This window comes from Macrotis lagotis, chromosome 2 (assembly GCF_037893015.1).
Source record: "Macrotis lagotis isolate mMagLag1 chromosome 2, bilby.v1.9.chrom.fasta, whole genome shotgun sequence".
NCBI lineage: Eukaryota > Metazoa > Chordata > Mammalia > Peramelemorphia > Peramelidae > Macrotis > Macrotis lagotis.
This window is the reverse complement of record NC_133659.1, coordinates 227,811,635-227,835,808: the sequence shown is the minus strand read 5'-3', so window position 1 is coordinate 227,835,808 and position 24,174 is coordinate 227,811,635. Positions and strand designations below refer to the sequence as shown.

At 40.6% G+C, this 24,174-nt stretch overlaps 2 protein-coding genes across 3 annotated transcripts; one reads left to right on the top strand and one right to left on the bottom strand.

Moving 5' to 3' along the window:
* Positions 1-4,454: 4,454 nt before the first annotated feature.
* Positions 4,455-8,970, top strand: SYNGR2 (synaptogyrin 2). The gene is made up of 4 exons (XM_074225047.1): positions 4,455-4,674; positions 6,925-7,162; positions 7,354-7,493; positions 7,754-8,970. Exons 1-4 carry the CDS (start codon positions 4,489-4,491, stop codon positions 7,949-7,951), a joined length of 762 nt encoding a protein of 253 aa, XP_074081148.1. The 5' UTR covers positions 4,455-4,488; the 3' UTR covers positions 7,952-8,970.
* A 2,379-nt stretch (positions 8,971-11,349) lies between these two features.
* TK1 (thymidine kinase 1) lies at positions 11,350-24,120 on the bottom strand. 2 transcript variants are annotated; one of them, XM_074225048.1, is made up of 7 exons: positions 23,977-24,119; positions 23,808-23,839; positions 20,989-21,099; positions 14,563-14,656; positions 12,864-12,953; positions 11,792-11,911; positions 11,350-11,647 (listed from the first exon to the last, which is right to left on the bottom strand). In XM_074225048.1, the coding sequence occupies exons 1-7, from the start codon at positions 24,040-24,042 to the stop codon at positions 11,456-11,458; spliced, it is 705 nt and encodes a 234-aa protein (XP_074081149.1). In that variant the 5' UTR covers positions 24,043-24,119; the 3' UTR covers positions 11,350-11,455. The 2 variants fall into 2 exon arrangements, with proteins under 2 accessions (XP_074081149.1, XP_074081150.1); XM_074225049.1 differs by lacking the exon at positions 20,989-21,099 and having other exon boundaries at positions 23,977-24,120.
* Between the last annotated feature and the right edge of the window lie 54 nt (positions 24,121-24,174).

Here is a 24,174-nt window from a genome sequence, read left to right as displayed (position 1 = left end):
CTTATTTGAAATAGATTTGTAACTTAAACACAAAGTAAATTAAAGCCCAAAGAAATTTAAAAGTCTGAGGATGACATAGATTTTCATAGTAATCTTAAGAACTTTCAGAGGAAGTTGTTATTGGTGCTAGACAATCACTTTACTCTGTAGCTGCTTATGTGTGTATGGTTATAATATTTTCACCAGAAGTTTTACAAGGATCATCTGTCCTCCAACCAGAATGTATTGGAGCCAGCTCTTACCTAATTCAGGAGAGCTGATTAAGAAATGGTCATTGTGAATATTTACATTTTGGAAGTCTCCCAAAAGCTACAAATCAGGGCTTGGTTTTTTTGTTTTGTGAATTGTCCAGATTTATGAACATGATGGAGAAAATTTTTGTTGAACATTTGTTTTCTAAGAATTGTTAAACATTTGCCTGCATTTTACCTACATATTCCTTCCTTCTTTCTTCTCTCTCTCTCCTCTCTCTCTCTCTCTCTCTCTCTCTCTCTCTCTCTCTCTGTCTCTCTCTCTCTCTGTCTCTGTCTCTGTCTCTCTCTCTCTCTCTCTCTCTCTATATATATATATATAATATATATTATATATATATATATATATATATATATATATATATATAAAATCTTTGTCTCATCTCTGTCTGTCTGTCTCTGGGACCCACTGGCTCAGAGGGAAAGTAAATAGTATTTGTTTCTGTTTTGGCCTGAAACCCTGAGGGTCTTCCCCTCCCAATTTGGATTTTTTTTTTTGACTGTGAAAAAGAAGCTATTCTTGGTTTCATTTCTTTCTTACCTGCCTTAATCACTGAGAAACTGAGAAAAGGTCTTGCCCTCCCAGTAGTTTGGTTGTTTTTTGGTTTATTTTGGGCTAGGTAAAATCGGTTTCTTTGCCTCTTCTCTTTCTTATCTAGCCTTAATCACTAAATGGGCTTGCCTCAGTCAAACTGAGACCAGTTAAAGTCCTTAGGTCAAAAAAGACCAAGGTCTTCCAATGCATCTAGTGATCACTGGACTCAGATGTTTCTGGAGAAGAAAGTGAGGCCAGTGACTTTACACAGCTCCTTCCCCCCATGTTATGGCATCATTTCCCTAATGTCCTATACTTCTTCAAGAACAATGGACAAATAACAGCAATAACAATCATCTTCCTTTTTTTTTTTTTTTCTTTTGCAAATTTAAGTCTAGAGTCTGCAAATTTAAGGATTTGTAAGCCAGTGTCAGGGACACAAATCTTGCATTTTTTGAAGACAGATTACTACCCTTTCTGTCTCTACCATAAAGCAAGGAGAAAAGTTTTATCATCCTATTTCTGTTCAGGTTCTGTTTGAGAGACCATTTCCTGGGTTATGAAACTTTATCACAGGACTTCTCATACAGTAGTTTGAAAGTTTCCTTCTAAGTTTGAAGTATGATGACTGTTGTTGTTGCCATGAATTTATCTATATATTGTTTAATCAGTTCTGAATTTGTCTGAGTCTAAAGCTTTCATTTTTCTGAAACAACATTCTGGCTTAATTTATAATGTACTGAGCAATGAAATGGGGCACTGGACTCTGGAGTCTAAGATTTGAGTTCAAATTCTACCTCAAGTAATTACTGTGTGATCCTAGGCAAGTCACTTAACTTTCTGACCTTGGGCAAGTCACTTAAGCTTGATTGCCTTGAATCTGGGGCCATCTCCAGTCATCCTGATTCATATCTGGCCACTGGACTCAGATTGCTCTGGAGAAGTGAGGCTGGTGACTTAGCACAGCACCCCCTTACTCAAATCCAGTTCATGTGCTCGTCATCTCCCTGAAGTCATGGGGTGGATCCAGCCTTCTGAAAGACAATTTGGAACTATACCCCAAAAGTGACTAAACAAGTGCATTCCTTATGATCAGTGATACTACCACTAAGCCTATTTCCTACCCCCCCCCAAATAGAGGGAAAGTACCAATAAGTATAAAAAATATTTTTAGCAGCTCTTTTTTTGCAGTTGCATAGAACAAGAAATTTAGGGGGTTCCCATTAATCTGGGAATAGCTGAAGAAAATATGGCACAATAATGAAATGTAATAGTATTGTGCCTTTAGAAATGATACATTTACTTTTTTATGTTATTTTATTTTTTCCAATTACATACAAAGATAGTTTTCAATATTCATCTTTGTAAGCTTTTGAATTCCACAATTTTCTACAACCCTCCCTTGCCTCTCCCCTCCCCATGGCAGTGAACAATTGGATATAAGTTTTGCATATTCAATCATACTTAACATATTTCCATATAATTCATGTTGTGAAAGAATAATTAGAACTAAAGGGGAAAAAACCTTGAGAGAGAAAAAAGATAAATGAAGTTTTAAAAAGTGAATATAGTATGGAAAGAGACATTTTCAAAGAGATCTGGTCAGACTTGTGGGAAATAAGACATAGTGAAATGAACAGAACCAGGAGTACAATTTATGCAAAAACAGTAGTATAAAGAAAAATAACTTTGAAGTACTATTGAGTATCTCCTGACAGAGGTGATGAAACTCAAGTTGGAAAATGAATCATAAATTTTCAGACAAGGCCAATATAGGAATATGTTTTGCTTATTTATGTATATTTGTTACATACAAAGTTTCTCTTCAGTTTGGTGATGGGAAAAGGAAGATTACCAAAGAAAAAGAAAGAGGAAATAAAGAAAAAAAGGGTCTTTGAAGCATTTTTTTTTAAATGCATAGAAGAGAACAGAACAGATGGAAGGCCAGAAGGAAACAGACAAGCAGGGAAGCTTTAAAAGATATGTGTTGAGTAATTTATCATATGTTTAAAAGGAAAAACAAGTTATAGATAGATTTGCAGTTTCATGTATGATCCTCTTTTTATGTGCTTACATTGCACATAAAAATTCTCATTTTATTTATGTGTTAAGTTCATAATAGAAATTTTTTTTAAAGGAGACATTAGTTTAAAAAAGTGAATGAGAAAGTTTGGAGAGGGATAAATCTTGTCTTGATTTTCAAAAAAGGGAAGAAAGTGGAAGCTACAAACTGTAGGACAGTGGGCTTTGACTTCCATTCCTTGGCATAATTCTAGAATGTTTTACTACTAAAGAACTGTATATTAAGCTGATTAGTGAACACCTAAAAAAAAAAGCCCTGGTGATTATAAAGAGCCACCATGGCTTCATCATGAACAAGTCATGTCATGAGTCATGAGTTCAGTCCATACCTCTTCTTGCTCTCTAGTGACATATGTCATGGATTAATTGTCCCTAAAAAGAATCAAAGTGATCCAAGGACTTGATTGACTCTCGAATCCTTCAAGTAACTTCTTTCAGCAACTTCCACCCCCATCCCCCCAACATGGAAACTTCCCTTCCTGTCTTTCAGTAAACTAAAGTGAAGTCGGTCTCCTTCATCTTCTCTCTGGAAGCTTGAAGTCAAAAAAACCTGTGGCAGCAGGTTTTTTTTTTTCTTTCTTGGGGGAAGGTGGAGAAGTAGGAAGGTAACAAAGTAAAAAAAAAAAAATGGTCCCTGCTCTAGGCTATGGTTTTTAATCGTATTTAACTAAATTGCTGATCTTTGTTATGTAGATACCAAAAAAGTTTGCACTTTAAATTCTGTTTTCTTACAGAAGAGGGAAAATTTTGTTTGCTAGTGGCTTACCTGAGAAAGATAACACTTTGGGTTTTTTAGTACAGACTCCAAGGAACTAGTGGTTTAATATGAAATTTTAGGACTTAGGGTCCTCTCACTATACTCGACCTGGATCAGACTACACTGAGTGTTGTGCTCATTTCTGGGCATGGTATTTTAGGAAGATCCTTGGTGGGGGTAAGGTGGAGACTGCCCGGAGACTGGTCAGAATGAAGCACTTTGGGGTCGAGTCACGTGAGGATCAGTTGAAGGAACTACGCGTGGGGGAGGGGCGGTGGTGGTTAGCCTGGGGGAGAGATCTGCCCGGCCATTCTGGGTCCCAGGAGGAAGCGCCCGAACTCCCGGGGGGGAGTTACAAAGTAGCAAATTTTCGTTGGATACAAAGGACTTCTACCCGCCAGAGCTAGCGAGAGGAGAAATGGGCTACTGGTGGCGTTAGTGGCCTTCCCGTCCCTAGTCCTTCAAGGCAGGCCCGACTAGGCCAGGTTTTAGAGGGGATTCTCGGCGCAGGTGGCCTCCGGGGTCCCTGGCCAGGGACTGGGGGGAAGGGGCTGGCTGGGCCAGCGGGCTTAGTTCATCGGAAAAACCGGTAAGCCGGGGTGGGAGGGTTTAGGCCCGCTCGGGGCTGAGCCTGGGCCGAGAGGGGGCCCAGAAAGGCCTGGTCCCCGCCCGCCCGCGGCCCCCACTGGTTTTCTCAGGCAGGTGGCTCGCGGGCCGCGGGCCCGGCGCCCATTGGCCCGGGGCTCCCTGGGCCCGGCGCCCATTGGCCCGGGGCTCCCTGGGCCCGGCGCCCATTGGCCCGGGGCTTCCTGGGCTTCCTGGGCCCGGCGCCGGCCCCGCCCCCGGCGCGTGGGGGGCGGGGCATGGAGCCTCCGGTGTCGCCCTCCTTGCCGGGATCCTCCAGTTTGCGCTCCACGGGCGGTGGCGAAGGCGAGGACGTCCACGTCAAAATGGACAGCGGGGCCTACGGGGCGGCCAAGGCCGGCGGCAGCTTCGACCTGAGGCGCTTCCTGCAGCAGCCGCAGGTGGTCGTCCGGGCCCTGTGCACGGTGAGCGGCCGAGGGACGGGGGCCCGGACCTTGGGGCCAGCGGCAGGTGGCAGGCGGCGCCGGGCCCTCCGCCCCACCCCGGCTCCCGGGACTGGCCTAACCGGGTGGCCCCGAGGCCGGCCCCGGCGGGAGGGGCGGGGGTGGAGCGGCGGGGCAGGTGGCCGCCCGGCTGGCCCGGCTACCCCACCCCTGCCGACTTGGGGATCTGTGACGCTTTAAAAAATGAGAGGAATGAGAAAGGGAAGGGTGGCCTGAAAAGGGGGACTCCTAGCCTCCCAGAGAAGTGTCTGGGCCCCCTGCCTCGAGGGGGGGCCGACTTCGTGAAAAACAGGTCGGGCTTGGTGGGTCGGGGCTGATAGGAAAAAGGCTGGGTTAGCCCCAGAACAAATCTGGATCTCCCACTTAGACCCTGTAGAATCTGACCCTGAATGGTTAGAAAGCAGCGTTCTTTGGGGTCAGGGTGATGAGAGGGCATCTTGGATGCTTGGACAATGCCTACTGATACAGACTGGCACCCCAGCACTGCCTAGTAGATCTCTTGCGGAAACTCCTCGTGTATAGGAGCACAGATTGTCTCGTCCCGTGCTCTAGAGGAAGGTGATGTATTGGCTTGGTAGTGCCAAGTGGATGGGTCACACTTTGCTTCTTCCTCTCCTCCTTCAGATTTATAGATTCTTGTTTTATCTTGAAGGGTAGAACATTTGACTGCAAGTTGAGGGGTTCTTTTGAAAATCAGCATGCCCTTGTGATTGGAGGGCAGGAAGGGACTACTCTTTCAGGTTGCTCCTTGAGGCAGCATGGCTTTAGAAGCAAATCATGCTAGTGTTAGGGGTTTCCCTAGCTTATAATAGATTTCCTCTGAAGTACAGTCTTCCTGATTTTTAGATTCACACTTAGGTCAGATATGTGCTCCCTTTGTGAAATCATTAACTAGGTAAATAGATATGGATCCCATAGATATACCTAGAGAATACTTGACCCAAGGCTTACAAACGTCAGGCTAACTTCTTATCTGTTTTCCTACTCTCCCCCTACTCTTTCCCCCTCCCCCAAGCTGGCATGAATAGTGTTAGTGTAGCAATTCATCTTCACTGGAAAGCTGGCAACACTGAATTGTGTGGCTGTGTTGTGTTAATACCCCTTTATTAGGTGGCAACATTTATATCAAGGCTTATAGAGAGGGTAAACAATAGTAGAACAACCTTTGAAAACCAGACTGGACAATCTCTTATCTTAGAGACTCAACCTCTGACTAGAATATTCAGAGGCCTAAACCACTCAACTCTTCTCCCTGAAAGAATTATTCTTGGGCACATGTTCCCTTGATCTCTTGTTTTTTTTACATTGAGTGTGCTGTTCATTAATGGATATTTATTTATTAAGCATTCAGAATGCAGAGATGAAGTACTACATAGTCACTGGCCTCATAGTTATGATATTCTTTCTTGGCCGTAGAATAAGGCAGAATGGAAACAGCAAGGGGCAGCTAGGTGGCGCACCGGCCCTGGAGTCAGGTGTACCTGAGCTCAAATCCAGCCTCAGACACTTAATAATTACCTAGCTGTGTGGCCTTGGACAAGCCACTTAACTCCATTGCCTGGCAAAAAAAAAAAGAATGGAGACAGCAGAATAACATCTAGACACATAAATATAAAGTAGAGAGAAAGGAGAAGCCCAAAATGTTCTAGGGATATTTGAATAGGGACAGAAAACTTTCAGTTTAGGGCAATTGAGAAGAATGGCAGAGGTGGCTCCTAGAAGGAAGAAAAATATTCTGAAAAACAGATGTGGAGTTAGAAAATATTCTAGGCTATGGTATGGCTTGCAGAAATGGGAAGTTCATAGAACAGTTAGTTGTTCAGTTTAGCTGAAATGCAGAGTGTGTGTGTGTGTGTGTGTGTGTGTGTGTGTCTGTGTGTGCGCACGCACGCAGGAGAATAACCTGAACAGGGGCTGAAAAGGCAGGCTGGCTATTAGTACCATAAGAAACAGTTGACTTCTACCCTCCTCCCCATTAAAAGCAGGATGTAATCACATTATCAAATCATGCATGGACTGAAATAAAACAACACAAAATAAGATATTCAGTAAAAGGAAGGGACAATAGCCAGGAATATCATCTGGGCTCACATCAACCTTTCCCAGGTCACAGCTCTTTTCAAATTCTGGGTTTGTAGTTTATGGGGATCCTCATCCTGGGGTTGTCACTGTGGCTTCCCAGCCTCATCAGACACTGCTTCTCTTCATTAGTTATTTGCTGTGATCGTGTTCTCCTGCATCATTGCTGAAGGCTACATTAATTCACATGAATCGACTGAACTCCACTGTATCTTTAACAAAAATGAGGATGCCTGCCGATATGGCACAGCCATCGGGGTGCTTGCCTTCCTGGCTTCTGTCTTCTTCTTCGTGGTTGATGTCTATTTTCCCCAAATTAGCAATGCCACTGACCGCAAGTACTTGGTCATTGGTGACATGATCTTCTCAGGTAACTTTCCCCGTGGGCTTTTGGGGAAGGGATCCACATCTTCTCCCTCTTTAGGCCAGTGGCTCCTGGGTTAGGAATGGAATGGGAATTCACTTATGTTTCTTAATAATTCTTAATTATTCTTTCTGACTTGAGGGGGGTGGGTGACTCTTATGGGGAGCTGGCTCTTCCTCATCCTATTTTCTCCCCAGCTTTCTGGACCTTCCTCTGGTTTGTTGGATTTTGTTTTCTCACCAACCAGTGGGCAGCCACCAATCCCAAAGAAGTGTTGGTGGGGGCTGACTCAGCTCGGGCAGCAATCTCCTTCAGCTTCTTCTCCATCTTCACCTGGGTATGTGGGGGTCTGGGACTATGGTCTTATGGTGGGTGATGCCAAAGATAGAGATTTTGGCAAAGGGAGGGTTGGGAGCAGGGGTCTTTACTCAGATCTCCAACCTAAACCCTTCCTCATGCCTAATGAAGGAAGGCTGGCAAAAAAAAAAAAAACAACAACAAATCAGGGGAGCTTGATGTCTTATCTCTCCTACCTCCCCTTCCCTAACTCAAGCTTTTCCATTCACCTAAACCCTGACCATTCACTCTTTTCCCTAGGGCTTGCTGGCTGCCCTGGCCTACCAGAGATACAAAGCTGGGGTAGATGACTTCATCCAGAACTACATTGACCCTACCCCTGATCCTGCCACCCCCTATGCCTCCTATCCAGGAGTTGCTGGAGACAATTACCAACAACCACCCTTCACTCAGAATGCAGAGACTACTGAGGGTTATCAGCCACCTCCTGTTTACTAAGTTGAGTTAAGGCAGCATGCAAAAGCACAGTGTGGGGTAAAGGAAGGAATGGGGTTGATTTAGTCTTCACCCAGGGGGGAAGGGAACATGAGGGAGCCTTGGACACCTTCAGGATGCCTCCATTCCCTTCCTCCTGTTTGCACTCCATGCTTTTTCAAACCTGCCACATAACTTGAGGTATGGCTTCTTTCCCTTCATGAGGGATTGACAAGTCTGTCTTTAGACAGCATTTTTAAAAGACAGTTTTGAATAGAACCGTTTTCTCACTGCTTTTCCCTTTGCCTGGGACAGCTATAGAAGTGGGATAATCCCTACAGTGCTACTTACAGTGCCTTATACCTTCCCTTTCATCCCAGGGAAGCAAAACTTGTGGTGATTTCTGTGATTCTGGCAGTGGCTGCTTAAGAGTTCTCTGCCGGGGACCATTCAGGTCCTGCTGAGACATTCTCCGGTGCTTGTGCATGTGGGTGTGCAGGGTGTGTTGGTGTGCCTTCATGCTTGCCTCTTCTGTTGCTGGTGGTGGGCTCAGAGACATAGTGAGCTCCCCTACCTTGATCTCCTCGACAACAAACACACTCCTTTGCTCTCAGGTGACCCTTTTATCTGGGGTTATTTTCTTGATCCCTGCCTCTTTCCCACTCAAAAGAGAAAGTGAGTACCACCCAGGCATCTAGCCTAGAGTGTTACTGCTGTATTCTTTCTGCTGGTTCTCCTTTGTTTTGAGATTGCTAATCCACACCCAGTTTGGTGCCAGGGTCTACCTGGGAGTTGGTGACAGCAGGGACAACACTCTTTAGTCCTTGTTACAGAAATCCTGGTAGCTGGGAGTGGCTTTGCCTAACCCGCAAGGCCCTGCTTTGTGTAAATATTCTGCCATTGTTAAAATATGAAATGTGAAGCAGCCCCTGGATGTTTCTGAATGTATTAAAAAGCCATCAAAAAAGAACATCCAGAAGACTTTGCATTTTAAGTTGGTTTGGAGATGGAATAAAGATATATATATATATATATATGTACATGTGTATGTATTTCCTATATATGTGTTTTTTTTTTTTTTGCACTCCCTATTGACCTTGCTATCAGGGTCTTAAATTACTGGTAGAAAATCCCAGTAGATGGGGAAGGCCTTTGTCAGTCAGCCATGTCTTTTACTTGTCAGGAACTGATGGGGATACAAAGGAAGCAAAACAAAACTCAGTCCCTGAGTTTAGAATACAGTCTAATGGAGGAGAAAACATGAAAATAACTGTATAAACAAGATTGTACATAGGATAAATTGAGTGTAGTCTCAAGAGAAAAGGCACTAAGATTAATTAAGGAAGGCTGAACAAAAGCTTTTTCAGGTGGGACTTTAGCTGAAATTGAGAAACCAGGAAACTAGGAGGCAAGTGAGAGAGAGTGTTCCAGGTATAGCAACAACCAGTGAAAATTCCCAGAGTGGGGAGGATGAAGTGTTGTGGGCAGAGAACAGCCAGGAGACCAATAGATCACATTATTTAAAGAAGAACCTGTGATAGAACTACATAGCAGCTGGTCACTCCTTTGAAATGTTGGAGGTGCAATGACAACTTGTCACTTTGGGGTATGAAAGTTCTTTGTGTTTGGCTCTAAAATTTTACTTTTTGAGAACTTGTCTTTTTCCTGCTGCCCTTTAAATTTAAGTGTTGTCCTATGCCTTTTCTTCTTTACATTCACTTCTGCAACCATCCCCCTCAAAACATTACTTGTCCACATCCAAATCAAATCTCTATGGCTTAACTTCAAATGGCAGGCTACAGACTTAAATTTGCTTTCTTGCATATATCTTGGGATGTTCTTGCCTATATTTACACCTGGCTTCTCTAAGTGCCTCAACTTTGACTCACTTTTCCCATTTCTACCATCCTGTTTCAGACCCTCATTACCTCATATTACTTAAAATTTTTAATTGGTCCTTCTTTAGCCTGTCCACCTCATCTTGCAGTTATCACTATTTTAATCTTCCTTATACTCAGCTTTGGTTTTGAACTTACTTTGCAAACAAACAGTGGTTCATCACTGAAAAATTAATGGAAGTCCAATTTTTTTTAGCTCAGTGTATCTTGCAAAAAATGGAAATTCTCTTCCTCTTTATGCTCTACCTACCACATTCTGCCTCTTAATGTATTTGTATTCATGTTTTATCTCAATAGGAATATAAATTCACTTAATGTCCACATGAATGGATGTGATAGATTCAGTCCAAATAGCTTGAAATTTGCTTCTTAACCCAAGTGAAGACCATTCTTTGTCTTTATAAATCTTTAGGCCTAACACTTTTCTGAAGGTAGGTGGGTTATGCAGTCTCTTCCTGAGAAATATAGGAAATATGTTCCATGAATAGAACCTAATTCCATAGGTTAGTCCTCTGAATCCATATTTGCCTGAACTTGACCCCCATAGACTTAGTCACTAGTACTAGGGCACCTTTCAACAAAGTAAGCCAGTAGTTCCCATAGAAGGTGCTATAGTATTAATGAGAACTGAGAATGGTTGGAGGAGAAATCCCCCACCCTCCCACCTCATTCTAATAGCGTACATTATCCCAGCATGTGTGGGGAATGCCAGAACTCCCTTGTGCTAAGGGAAAAACCCAGAAGGGCAAACAGAACAGTGTCTAAAGACGAGTTTCAGTTTTCTTCATCTTTTATAGCAGAACCTTTCTACATCCTCAATTGTCCCCCTCCCCCACTCCAGTCCAAAAAAGCCTTCATTATAAGTTGAGACATACCAGGCTAACCAGAGTCTAGGCAAAGGCCAGGGTCTGTTCTCTGACTCATATTCTTAGGAAGCTAAAGCTCCCAGGCCTGAAGCAAGTGCCGGGAGCTGGTTGGTGCTTTTACAGGTCCAACAAAAAAGGCAAGGAAAAAGTTATCACATTGATAGAATTAAGAAAAGATGAACTCTTATGTAATATGGGTTTTCTAATGAGAACAGAAAGAATAGATATGACAAAAGAGGAAGTGATGTTCTCTGTCACAGAATTCAGTCATAACTCAAGCCAGAGGAATCAGGGAAACCCACAATCTCTGACATAGCTGCCTGCATGAAGAGGCAACTCAGGAATAAAAAAGGTTTTACTAAGAAACAGGCCACAGAAACGAGGATGGGGGATTTTTACTGGCAACGTTTATAGACCAAGCAGAAGTTGTTGGGACAGAGTAGCCTCAATGGCAAGTAGAAAAAAGTTGGAATTAAGTTGTAAAGTATATAATTTTGGGTTCAGAAGGCTCCTCCCAAGTGATGAAGCATTGCTTCTTTCTATGCCCCCCCTTTCCAATGTCTCTTCTTCCAGACCTCCCTCTTCTGAGGGATAAGGAGAAGATAGAAACACAGTGTGGGCATAAATAAGTGGTAGCTATGGATATGGGGGGGGGGGGCTAGGAAGGGAGAAGCAGGTCCAGGTGACGTCTCCATATATACACACATGGCCAGAGTGCTTGAATGTATTTACCCTGGCCAAGGCCAGTTCTAGGAACTACTGCCTCAGTTGTTTGAATTGCATTGTAGAATCTGTTGAGCAGCAAAAAGTTTCCGACAGCTTGAGGTGTCCCCAGACTTTCCACTCAAGGGGCAGTTCTCTTTGTTCTCTGGACCAGTAGACTGTCCTGACAACTTCTTGAAATAGCAAATTCGACACACAGAATGATATTTGTCAGCACCACCAATCACTTCCACCTAGCAATGAGGGAAAGAAACAACAATGTGATTTCTGTTAATCACCCTCTCCCAAATACAGGTCATTCCAGGGAGTTAATTAACCAACTAAGCTGAGCCCGCTCCTGCAGAAAGACTGGGGAAAGCAATGGAAAGAGAGATTACCTCTTTTTCCACCCCCAGTCTCTTGGTATAAGCAGCTTCCCGGAAGCACTCCATGCACACAGCTGTCAGTTTCACCACACTTTCTGCCAGTGGCACCAAATTCAGGATATTCCCAAATGCCTATGAGACACACACAATAAGTGATGTAGACAACAACAAAATAAACTCTAAAACACAACATCCTTTGAACCATGAAAATCTGCCCTGATCACACTTCATTTTCTAGACTCTTTCCTTCCTCTATCTGCTCTGTGAAACAACAGGCAGGACAGCTAGGTAGTGCAGTGGATAGAGCACCAGTCCTGGAATTAGAAGGACCTGAGTTCAAATTCAGCCTCAGACACTTAATACTTAGTTATGTGACCTTGGGCTAGTTATTTAACCTCATTGTCTTATAAATAAGAAAGAAAGGAAGGAAGGAAGAAAGAAAAAAAGGAACAGAACAGGGGAAAGAAAACATTTTTTAGCCTGCAACAGGCATGATTTGGTAAATACAAACAAAAATCAAACAAGAAGAAACCAGGAAAGAGAGATACGCTTGGTTTGTTATGAAGTTAAACAGGTAGTTGACATAGTTGAAGCAGTAGGATGATTCACTTTTCAAAAGGCCAAATAAATACTATGTAGCCATAATGATCAGTTTGGGGACTGGGAGAAGGGATGAAAATAAGCACCTTTTCCTTGGAGAATAGGGGACTGGATGTAGAATACTACATAAACCACCAGGTTTTGTCTTTTTTGTTTTTATTTAGGTAATGGGGTTAAGTGACTTGCCCAAGGTCACACACCTAGGTAATTATTAATGTTTGAGGCTAAACTTGAACTCGGGTTCTCCCGACTCCAGGGTCCAGGCTCTATCCATTGTGCCACCAGGCTTTGTCAGTTTGTTTAGTTGAATTGTTTCATAATAAAGAAAGGCTAACTGTTTGAGCTGTTCCCAGGATGAGGAAAGTGAAATCAAGAAATGTCTGATAGGAAAAAAAGTAACATTAAAATTTTAATTTAAAAATAAGTAGAAAAGCAGACTAGACTCTTTGTATAGGACTCATTTCCTAAGCATTTAGAATCTTACCTTCCTCTGAAAAGTCCCATCCAATGCAGCTACGATAACAGTCTTCCCAGCATTTGCCATGGTCTCACTGAATTCTACAATGTCTGGAAACTAAAAATTACCCCAGGAAAAAAAAAAGAAATAGAGAGGTGGTGAGCTTCTATCCCAAGGAGATCAGCTTCTCCTGGTTCTTATTGATGCCTTTGAAGGGGAAATGTTGATGAGCAGAAGAAAAACCACTTAATATTTCAATTCATGCTCTTCAAACTAGCCCCAGTGTTAAAGAATATATAATTTTAAATCCTACCTATTTTCCCCTCCCAACCACATGTCCTCTGTACATTTGTAAAGTTACATCCAAGTACTTTAAGTCTTCTTATGTACCTATTGCCTCTCTACAGACAGTGTAGAAGTTAATTTTTGTTCTTTACTGTAAGCACCAAAGATTGTACAAATTAGGCTTATCCATCACTTTTTTTTTAATGTGAGGAAATCAGGGTAAATGACTTGTCCAGGACCACACAGCTAGTATGTGGCATAGGTCACATTTGAACTCCAGTCCTCTTAACCAAGGCTTGTTTTTCTATCTACTGCATCACCTAACTGTCCCAAAATCTGGCTTATCAATTCTATTTGACTCAGGGACATGTGATTTTTCTCAAAAGAACAATATGTGGTCTCACTGTAGTAGCTTATCTAGTAAGATGATAATATATTCACAAATTTATATTATACATTGTTGATATGTATATGCCTCACTGCATGCACATGCAGCAAAAATACTTACAAATTGAGTTTGGGGAAATCAAATCTAAAACAAAAATGAGTACCTTTATTAGTTTTGTAAAAGTAGACTTTGTTGGTTTTACTTAAAGTAAGTCCACCATACTTGGAAGACAGGTTTCAGACCATTTGGATCATGGAAAAGAATATGGAAAAACAAAGAAAAGAAGAGAAACGGCAGGAGTGATGGGGGGACTTGATTTCCTTGAGGCCCAAAATCATTTGCATGGCCAGCTAAAAAACACAAATAAAATCCAGTCTTGTCCTTACTGAAATTTATGATACTTTCCTTTCTTGCCCATCCACTGGCATTATCCACCAGAGTATCAGTTTAGATACTGAGGAGGGATTGTAAAAACCTTCAAGCTATTTTCCATAATTAGACAAAACAGTATTTGGCAAGAATCAGGTTTTAGGCAAGGGGAAGCAACAATGAACTGTGTTGAACCTAGTGTAGTGCTGGTACATAGCTGCTGCTTAATCAATCAATGCTTGTAGATTAATGAGGAGATATTGGTAGGAGAATTACTTTCATCTCTCCTGCTCACTGGAGTAGAAGGACAGTAAAATATCTTTTTAGGATCAGGTCATCTTTTGTGCAATGCACAAAGCTACTAAGACACCAACCAAGGGGAATTTTAAAGAATTCTCACTAACTGAAGTCAAGTGGTTTTTCTAACCAAATCAGGAAGCTAGTAATGCTGAGCTGATAGTAATGTTGATTTTTATAAACCAGTCAAAGGAAAAGCTTTCAATTTTCTTAAAATATTAAGAAATTCTTAGAGTTCTCCTTTCTATAAAGCTTCACCAGGCTCTCTCCTTTATTCTCTTTCCCTCCCCCAATCTAATCCCAACCACTGGCTAATATAATCTGGTTTTCCAATAGGAGGGGAAAATTTGTGAGATAGTAGGAAAGAAGAACCAGGAATAAACTTACAAACTGTCCCTCATCAATGCCAATGACAGTTACAGCCAGAGCATCCTGAGCCACATCCCGAAGTAAGCAGGCTGGAAGTGCTTCCATAGTGTTCCTGAAGGGATAACAGTCATGATCTCAGATGAAGCATAGCAAAAATGGACTTAAGTTAAAAGAGATAATCAGGGAAACTACATTTTACTGAAAGGTACCATAAACAATATATTAGTATCAGTACTAAATGAATTAAAATCAATTATCATGTGTCCTGAATGGCTTAGCATATACATACTTAAAAGAACAGTTAAAGTGAATTACAGAACAAAATAGAAAAGCTACAATAGTAAAGGACTCCACAGATAACTAACCCCCCAAATAAGTTTAAGAACCTAAAAAGGATTTTAGAAAAGTTAGGTATGATAGATTTCTGACAATTATTGAATGGAAACAAAAAAAAGTATATACCTATATTAAAGTATAAAAACCTTACAAACAAATGCAAAGAACATAGAAATTAGAGGTGGAAGGAAACACACACACACACACATATACGCATGCACACGCAAAGCAGAAGCAGGATTTAAGTCTTTTGACTCCAAATCTGCTACTTTTTTCACTACACATGACTTCAAGAGTCCAGCAATTTGGATAATATGCTTTAAGCATATCTGTAAAGGCAGAATTGGCTTAGTTATTAAATGGCCTGCATAAAACTGAGACAAAATATGAATATTCACATTATATTGGAAATGTATTTGATAGCAGTTAAGTTACTTTGTTTATAAAAATAAAGACATCATTAGGACTATTAGGCTAGAAACTGAAAACATCTTGCTCTCATCTGAAGTTCCTGCTTTCTGGACATCTCTTTATTTTGCAGAAGTAAATGCTCAGCAGTGAACCTAATTTTTAACCTTTTTTGTGAAACTACTTTCAAAAGCTTAAAATATGTAGGTTTACTAAGGAAGCCAATTATTTTGAATTAAAATTATTGAGATATTTGAAAATAAAAGTTCACAGACTTCAGGTTAAGAATCCCTAGTTTTTAAATAAAGAAATTGCCTGGAGTCAGAAGGTCCTATAAATAAGATCTATACTATATCATAACTCACCTTATTGTCTACTTGGAGACATTGTGGGGTCCCTATTGTTGAAAGCCATAATAATGTGGATCCCTTAAGTAATGAAAGTCATGATGTGGATTTTCTAGCAAAGTCTCTAGCAGTAAAGGTCATAAATAAGGTGGATTTCCAGTAAAAGTTTCTATCAGTAAAAGCCACAATAATATGACACTCCTATTAATGGAAGGTAGGAATAATGTAAACCAAGATTAATGTAAGCCAAAAGAAAACACACTAACCAGAGCATGACCATAGTATGATCAATCCATAGCCTTGCATGCCTGGGACTCTAGCCAAAACAGAACTGATATAGCATCCTAGTGTCTGGGACCTGAGCCCCATGATGAGCAGAGTAAACAAAAATATCAGCCAATTCACACTAACATGCTCTATAACTCCTCCTCTCTGTCTGATTTCTGTAATTACTACTAGAAAGGAGGATTTTTTGGGGGGGGGGGAAGGGAGGAGGATTTGCAGAAATTCCAATATGTCACCTCAGACTGCCCCAATATGAGTATTCCATTTTGTCTGAAACTCCTTGGCCTCTTTCTTCAGAATCAGACCACACCCTGGTTGGGAGGGGAGAAGGTCAGGGAAAGGAGCCTGGAATATCCCTCTATGGGGGGTTGGGGGCAAGATAGACACAAAGGGAAAAGAATTTTCATAACCAAAAAAAAGGGGAAATCTTATAATTGTTTTTTAAAAATAACTTTTTAAGGCGTTCATTTATTTGCATTCAGTGTTTACATCCCTCCAATTTAAAAAAAAATCTATATAATGAAACTATTTAGAATCAGATTATAATTCCATAAACTTTTAAAATTTATTTTTATTAAATATATTATTTGAGTTTTATAATCCCCCCCAATCTTACTCCCCCCCCCACAGAAAGCAATCTGTTAGTCTTTACTTTGTTTCCATGTTGTTCCATAAACTTTTAAAAAAATTATTTTTTCAATTGTGAGTGGCTGTACAGTAATTTAGGGCTAAAATTCTAAAAGGAAAAGAAGACTTATGTGTTTCTTATGCATAAAATGAGGATGTTGGATTACATCAGGAATTCTTAACTTTTTGTGTGCCAGGGACTCCTTTGGCAGTCTGGTAAAACCTCTGGATGAACTCTTCTCTCAGAATAATGTTTTTTAAATGCATTAAATAAAATTTCAAAGGAAACCAATGCTATTGAACTCCAGTTATCAAAATGTTAAAAAACAAATCTAAGACCTCAGATTAAGAACCTCTGGCCTAGATGACCTTTCAGTTTCCCTCCCATTCTATCACAAGTAATAGAATACAACCCTTATATTTAAGGGCAAAATGTCTCTCTGTATTATAATTTGCCCTTAAAAACAAACAAGCTCACTGTCTTTTTTTACTCATGCACTTATTGATTTTTGGGGGCCAATGGATAGTTTTTATTTCTAGATTAATTCTCAAAGAACTAGATGAAATCAATGACCTTTCCTGCTGACTAGCTGAATCCCTCATCTACCGCCCTCTCTTCACTCAACCAGTCACCGTTTTAATTCAAGTCCATTCCCTCTGACCTGGATTATTGCTATAGTCTTGCAATTTGTCTCTCTTGCTTCTAAGTTTTCCATTCTCCAATTCATCCTCCACACAGCTACTGGAATTATACTCCTTTAGTACAAGTGTGACTACTTTACTCCCTACACCTACTCCCATCCCCACTCTGGAGAGGTTTTCTTGCCTCTAGAAAAAATTGCTCATAATCTGGCAACAGCTTACCTTTCCAGGCACATTACACATGACTTTTTTTTTCATAAATTTTACATTTTAGTTAAAACTGACTTCCCTGCTGATCTTTACAAATGGCATTCTCATACATCCCATCCCCTGCTTCCAAGTCCTTGCCCAAACTGTCTCCCATGCCTAGAATAGTACCTCACTTCCACATTTAAGAATCCCTTCTTCCTATCATAAGGCTTTATCTTCCAGCAGCCTGGACCTCTTTCAAAAATACTGTGAATATATTTCTACATATACAAGTTACCTCTCCTAATAGAATATAGATCCCTAAAGGGAAGGGACTCTGGACTTCCCCCCATTATTTCTAGTGTTACAGCAAAGTACATGGGACACAGTGGATGCTTAAGAAATGCTTTTTTTCAATTGGTAACCAAAAACAAACAAAAAACTATGGGACATGAGTTGTAATAAATGAATTTGTAGATTTTTCTCCTCTCTGCTTCTTTTCTAGGAAAGATTATTTCCTGTTTCTGAAAGGGAAAAAAAATTTATTTTGTTTTTAGTATGGGTGAAGAACAGGTGAATTTTGAAAGAAATCCAGAAATACTCCATAATTTTCTATTTAAAATGAATGAATAGATTTTCATTGCAAAAATTTTAATTTAAAAAGATAAAATGAATGTAATACTTCAAGATAAAGAGGCTGACTAAGGGCACCTCAAAACTGTCATTTCTTATGAGACTCAGGTTTTGAGGAGCCTCCATATACTTTTATTTTTAAGGTTGTTTTATTACAATGACAATGTAGCGAGCAGAGCAAAAAAAAAATTGCCTCCACATCATTTGTCAAGGCAGGTCCACAAAGGACTCATGTGAGGGAGGTGTTTACAGTGACAAGATCTCCATGGGAGTATATAAGACCTCCATTAGGTCTTAGAAGGAAAGGTTTATATCTTAAAGACAGATTTGATTGAGAACAGGTAATTCATGGCAGATATGGGAGGAGGCCATTTCCATTGAGATCCAGATTTGGAAATTATCTAGATTTGCTAATTGATACCAGTTTTGAGCGGGGGTGGTTCTTAACCTGAACAGAAATTGGATGAGGGCCTGGATTCATCCATAATTGGGGATCCCAGCAGTGGATATCAAGTTACAACTAATATAGTTGACCCGAAACCTCACTTAATTAGAAGTTGCTTGACATAGGATCAGAATGAATCAGAACAATGCAAAAGTAGATGCTTCTATATTGCTTTTATTTTTAAGGTCATTAAAATCACTTAGCTTAAATGACTCCAGTATTGGAGTCCTATCTTTTATAAATACAGTATCAAACAATATATTTAAAAAATCATAATTATCACAGAAGATTGTACTTAAATACTGAGCCCAATTATAGGTCTGAGAGGATGCTGGCCATTTGAACTGGGAGAAGACAAGAAGAAAAAGAGCCAAATGCCATTCTGGGCTTTGTCTTTGTTTTCAAAAGAAAAATAACCAAAAGGTTGACACTATAATATTTATTTTCCTTGGTCCCAAGGAAAACACTTCAGTAAATCAAATCACACTATGACAAGTTTTCTTCATATTGGAAAAGCTAATTAATGGTTGAAGCTGTGGTTAATTAGATACCAAATCAGATTTTAATGCAGTTCTCACAGATGTGTCTAATTAATCTTAGCTCAAGGTTTGGGTTTTTTTTTTTATAGAAAGTCCAACTGAAAATTTTGGGAAGGCCTTGGCTTCTAGTATAATTGTTGATACTGGAAATGGGAGAATAGGGATACAAAGTAATCAAGAAAGGGACAACTTAGAATCTGATCTACTATATAAGACTTAATCATGGTATTTTAAAAAATTTCAGTACATCTCTAATCTTCAGGATTTGCCCTACTTTAAAGTATTATCTTAATGAAGTGGCTACTTTCCACAGATACTTGGGTCAAGTAATCCCTTTGTGGAAGAATACTTAGGAGTGATTGAAATACCTGATAGTATATCATTAAGGGAACAGCCTGTTAATTGGGGGAATTGATGGCATTAATTATGTGATTGGGGGGTGCTGGGAATGACATCTCATAAAGAAAAATAATTTGTAATACAGCAAACAGGAATGGAGATTAGTGACCAATACTACTACTGCATTTTATAGTAATTTCTGTTGTCATACCCATGCTAGGCTTTAAGTTCCATGATAGCAGGTAAAGGGCTGTCTTAAGCTTTGTATCTTTTCCAGTTCTTCACAGAGGTGGTGCTTAATGACGTGTTTGAATGAAAAAGTAAAATCAAATGATTGAAAAGAAAAGTTTTGTCATATAGAACTGTCACATACCAGTTTTCACAAAGCAGATTTTATATCTAATGAGGGATGATGTACATCAAACCTTGATGTTTAATAACAAAAAAAAGCCTTTGGTGGTACATATTTTTGTTCTTAAACTTTTAAAGTACCTGGACTTCTAAAAGAAAATAAAAAATATTACATTACTTTTAATAACCCTTCTCCCTATATATCCCAACGAACTACATCTCAAGTCATAGATGAAAAGAATCCCAAAACATTGGCCTCTGACAACTTCAGGTCTTCAATCCCAGAGCCATTTTATTTGACTATTCTCTCAAAGGACAAGCAAGACATGGTGATAACTTGAAGTAGCCCAGTGTCCTTGAACTGTCCTTCCTCCACCTCCATAGAAATATAGAAACATCCACGAGCTCAGAACTGGGAAATCAAGTATTAATGGATGCTAGTTAGCCATCCAGTTTTGAATTTAGGATTTTACAGAAGGCACATGAAGACTTAATGGAGTTGGATGTGAGCGGGAGTCAAAAATCTGAGTTCAAATTCTACCTCTAGGCGTGGCTAGGTGGCATAGTGGATAAAGCACTGGCCTTGGAGTCAGGAGTACCTGGGTTCAAATCCAGTCTCAGACACTTAATAATTACCTAGCTGTGTGGCCTTGGGCAAGCCACTTAACCCCATTTGCCCTGCAAAAACCTAATAAATAAATAAATAAATAAATAAATAAATAAATTCTACCTCTAGCTCTAGATGTGTAATCATAAACAAGGCAAGTCAATTAAACTCTTAAGTTTCAGGCAGTTCCAAGTCTCAAAAAACAGTAAATTATAGATAGTTGCAATCTATATCATACACATATATTGGAAGTATAGCCGCTGTAGACTTCACCCCAGGGTTTCATTCCCAAAGGTAATTCATGTTACAAGTTAATGTAATTTAGCCTCATTTCAGATTTAAGAACATTTGGTTCCCTGATGCCAAAGTGAGCAAATAAGAACAAAACCAATGCTTAGGGGACTCTGGCATCCACATAAATTAAAATATGGTTTCAACAATGTAATAAAGAGATTTTCAAGCCCTAGTATACTTATTCCAAGAATATCTGATGAATAAAATATTCTAGCACTACCTGGGAATTCCTGTAATTCCTTGGGTTTTAGGATTTAACATCAAAGCAAGCTGCTCATAAGCCAATTATAAAAACATCACCAAAATTACCACTGAGCCACTTAGCAACTAATAATATTATTTCTCTGTTCTAAACTTTACTCTAACCAGGGAACCAGTATGAAATTGGAGGAGGGAACTGACCGGTCATGTGTGGAGAAACTTTTGCCATATCGAGTATCTTTGGCATACTTGATCACGAGGCACTTGTACTGGGCAATCTGGAATCTCCGGACTCTCCGCATGAGCTCTGTGCTACAAAAGTCAAAATGATTCCCCAGCACAGGGAGGAATGCATAGTAGTCAGCACCAATGACCCAAAACACCTAATGTACATCCCTCTTCTCCCCTCCACGCAGGGAATTAACAAGGGCATATTGAGCAAGACAAAAACTCAGTGAAATAAAATATTAAACTAAAGCATGGAGGGAAGAGTATTCACATCACAAAATAAGAGAAATACTTCTGAAGAGTGGTTCTCCTTATGTTAATCTACTCATATAGAGTGAATTCTCATCAAAAGAGTGTGCATTCTGTAAAATATAGATAGGTACATACAAGGTAATTTGAGTGGAACATCAGCAAACTGATTTAGCAAGAAAATAGCATTTCAGCTAAACTTTGAAAGAAAAAAAGGATTCTAAGATATAAATGTGAGGACTAAGCACATCCCAGGCATGGAGTGCAAAGACAAAGACATAGGTAGATTGTTGAGTTTGGGGAACAGCTAGTAAATCCAGTTTAGCTGGAATATAGAGACATCAAAGGCAATTAATATGAAAAGAGACTGGAAATGTAATTCAGTGCCAGATTATGTAGAGCTTTAAATGCCAGGCTAAACACTTTGTATCTTGCCACATTGGCAATAATGAATAACTCATGATTTCTTGAGTTTGATAATGACATGACTGGACCCAAACCTTAAGAAGATTATTTTGGAAGCTATGTAGAAGAGACAAGAAACAGAGAGACCAATTAATAGGCTAGTAAATGAATCTAGGTGATGATTTCTAGGAGTAATGAGGGACTGAACTAGAATGTTGGCAGTGAGTGGAAAGAAGGGATGTAAGAAATGTAACAAAGGTAAAACTGACTTGGTTATTGACTGGATGAGGGAGGGCTATGAAGAGTTAAAAGTCAAGGATGAAGGGGTGAATGTGTAAGGGTACAGGAAAGGGCCTAGGATAAACTCATTCTTAGGAGGAGAAAAGATAGATGCTGATGTGGTATCTGTTGGTAGATGGCAAATCAAGAGTAGTGTCTTGGGAAAAAAGCATGTCCAGGAAAGGGGTGAGTGTGGTCATTGTATAAAGAAGGCAGAGATCAAGTGGGTTAGGTGTGAGAAATGGGATTTGAACTGAGAAACAGTCATCAGATTTAACTGTAAGAGTTCTCTAAAGGGAAAGCAGTTTCAAGACTACTGGTAGGATTAGAAGCCAAGAAGGGTTAAGTGAGTGAGCAGTAAGGAAGCAAAAGAAGTAAAAGGGAGAAGATTTAGAGGATGATAGCTTGAGGGTTAAGTTGGGTTTTTTTCCCTAATTTTGTTTTGTTTTGAAAAGAAAATGGAAACCCAGGCAAAGTTCATTGGAAAGCAGGAAGGATAAGGAGAGACTAGAGATCCAAGGGAGAATAACTAAAGGAACAGGCTTTAAGAGAAGGGTAAGAATGGAATGGAAGGCTTAAGAAGAGGGATTGGATTTAGGGAAAGTAGCTAGGTGGCACAATGGATAGAAAGTTGGGACCTAGAGTCAGGAAGACCTGGGTTCAAATCCAGCTTCAGACACTTACTAGTTCTGTGACCCTGAGTTAAGTCTCTTTACCCTGTTTACCCATCTGTAAGATGAGAGGGGAAAAGGAAATGGCAAAACACTCCAATAGATTTGCCAAGAAAACCCCAAATAGGGTCAAGAACAGTCAGACAGGTCTGAACAATTTCTTCCTCAGACTGGAAAAGAGAAAAGGATAATGTATCTGGCTCCCCTTTCTACAAAGAGGTTCCAAGAATTAAATTTATAGTTGGAAAGGATTTCAGAGACCTGTAGTCTAATCCTTTTATTTTATTGATTAGGAAACTGAAGAGACTTGCTCAAAACCCATGCAGATTTTAAGCACAGAAAATATGCATCCTGGGGTTTTTGATTTTCTTTAGTTTTAAAGAAAACAAAGATGTCCTATAGTTTGAGTTGGAAAGAAAGGGAGATTACGAAAAGGAAAAGGAGACTAATAGACAAAACGATCTATCAGAGAGCCTATCAGGTGGGTGTTCAGAATTGTTTCATAGGGCAAGGGAGCATTAAAGCACCAGAATCTCTATGTGGGAGGTTAGGAGAGGGGTCAAAGGAGTTTCCACATCTCCAAGGGTGTCTCTTACTCATCTGCTAAATAAACTCCAGCGTCTGGCTTCTATTACTTCTAGATCAAATTCAAACATTTAAAGTCCTCTGTTCATCACTTAAAGTCCTTTACATGTTTTCTTTCTCTCCCTCTCTTCCTCACCAAGGAGTCTGGATTCTTTGTGAAGCACCCTCCAAGCTTTTCTCTTTTGTATTCCCTATGTTTTTTGGGTCAACCGTAAATGAAACAATGTAGCTCCAGCTTTCCAGGCTTAGCAGACATACTCCTTCCCTCACTGGCCTCCACTTCACAACTAGACATTCCAGTCCTTTTTCTGGGCATAGGCCATCCCCCATGCCTGTCATACACATTTGAGTATTCCTTAGTCTCCTTCCAAACTCAGCACAAATGCTGTCTCCACAGCTGCCAGCGCCTCTCCAAATCTTCCTATTATTTATTTTGCCCATGCAAATATGTGTATAAAGCTGTCTCCCTCTTTGAGGGGCAGGAACAATTTGTCTTTGAAGCTTAGCAGTAAGTTCGGAATCACAGGCCAGCTCCCCCACTGCTGCCTCAGTTCTCAACGCTTTCCATGCAATGCCCGACGACCATCCCTGCACGAGATTTACCTTTTCCCGGAAAACATGGGCCCCAAGATCACCTGTAGAGAACATAAGAAACGTCATCAGTTCTCCGGCCAGAGGGAAGTCCTGGTGATCCCACCTTTCAGCCCAGCACCCTCTGCATTCCCTGAATGTCCGGCCTGGGAATAGGTGAAGCCGGCCCTGGCGCCCTCACCTGGATCTGCCCCCGGATCTTGCTGGGGGAACCGGGCAGCACCGTGGGCAGGTTAATGCAGCTCATCCTGAGTCCGGGGCGAGTGGAGGGCTCTCCTGGCCGGCTGGGCTGTTTTTCCCGCGGAATGCTTCCCGCGCAGCCTGCCTTTAGCCGGGCTCAGCAGCCAATAGGGAGCAGCCGCGCCCGGGCCGGACCCAA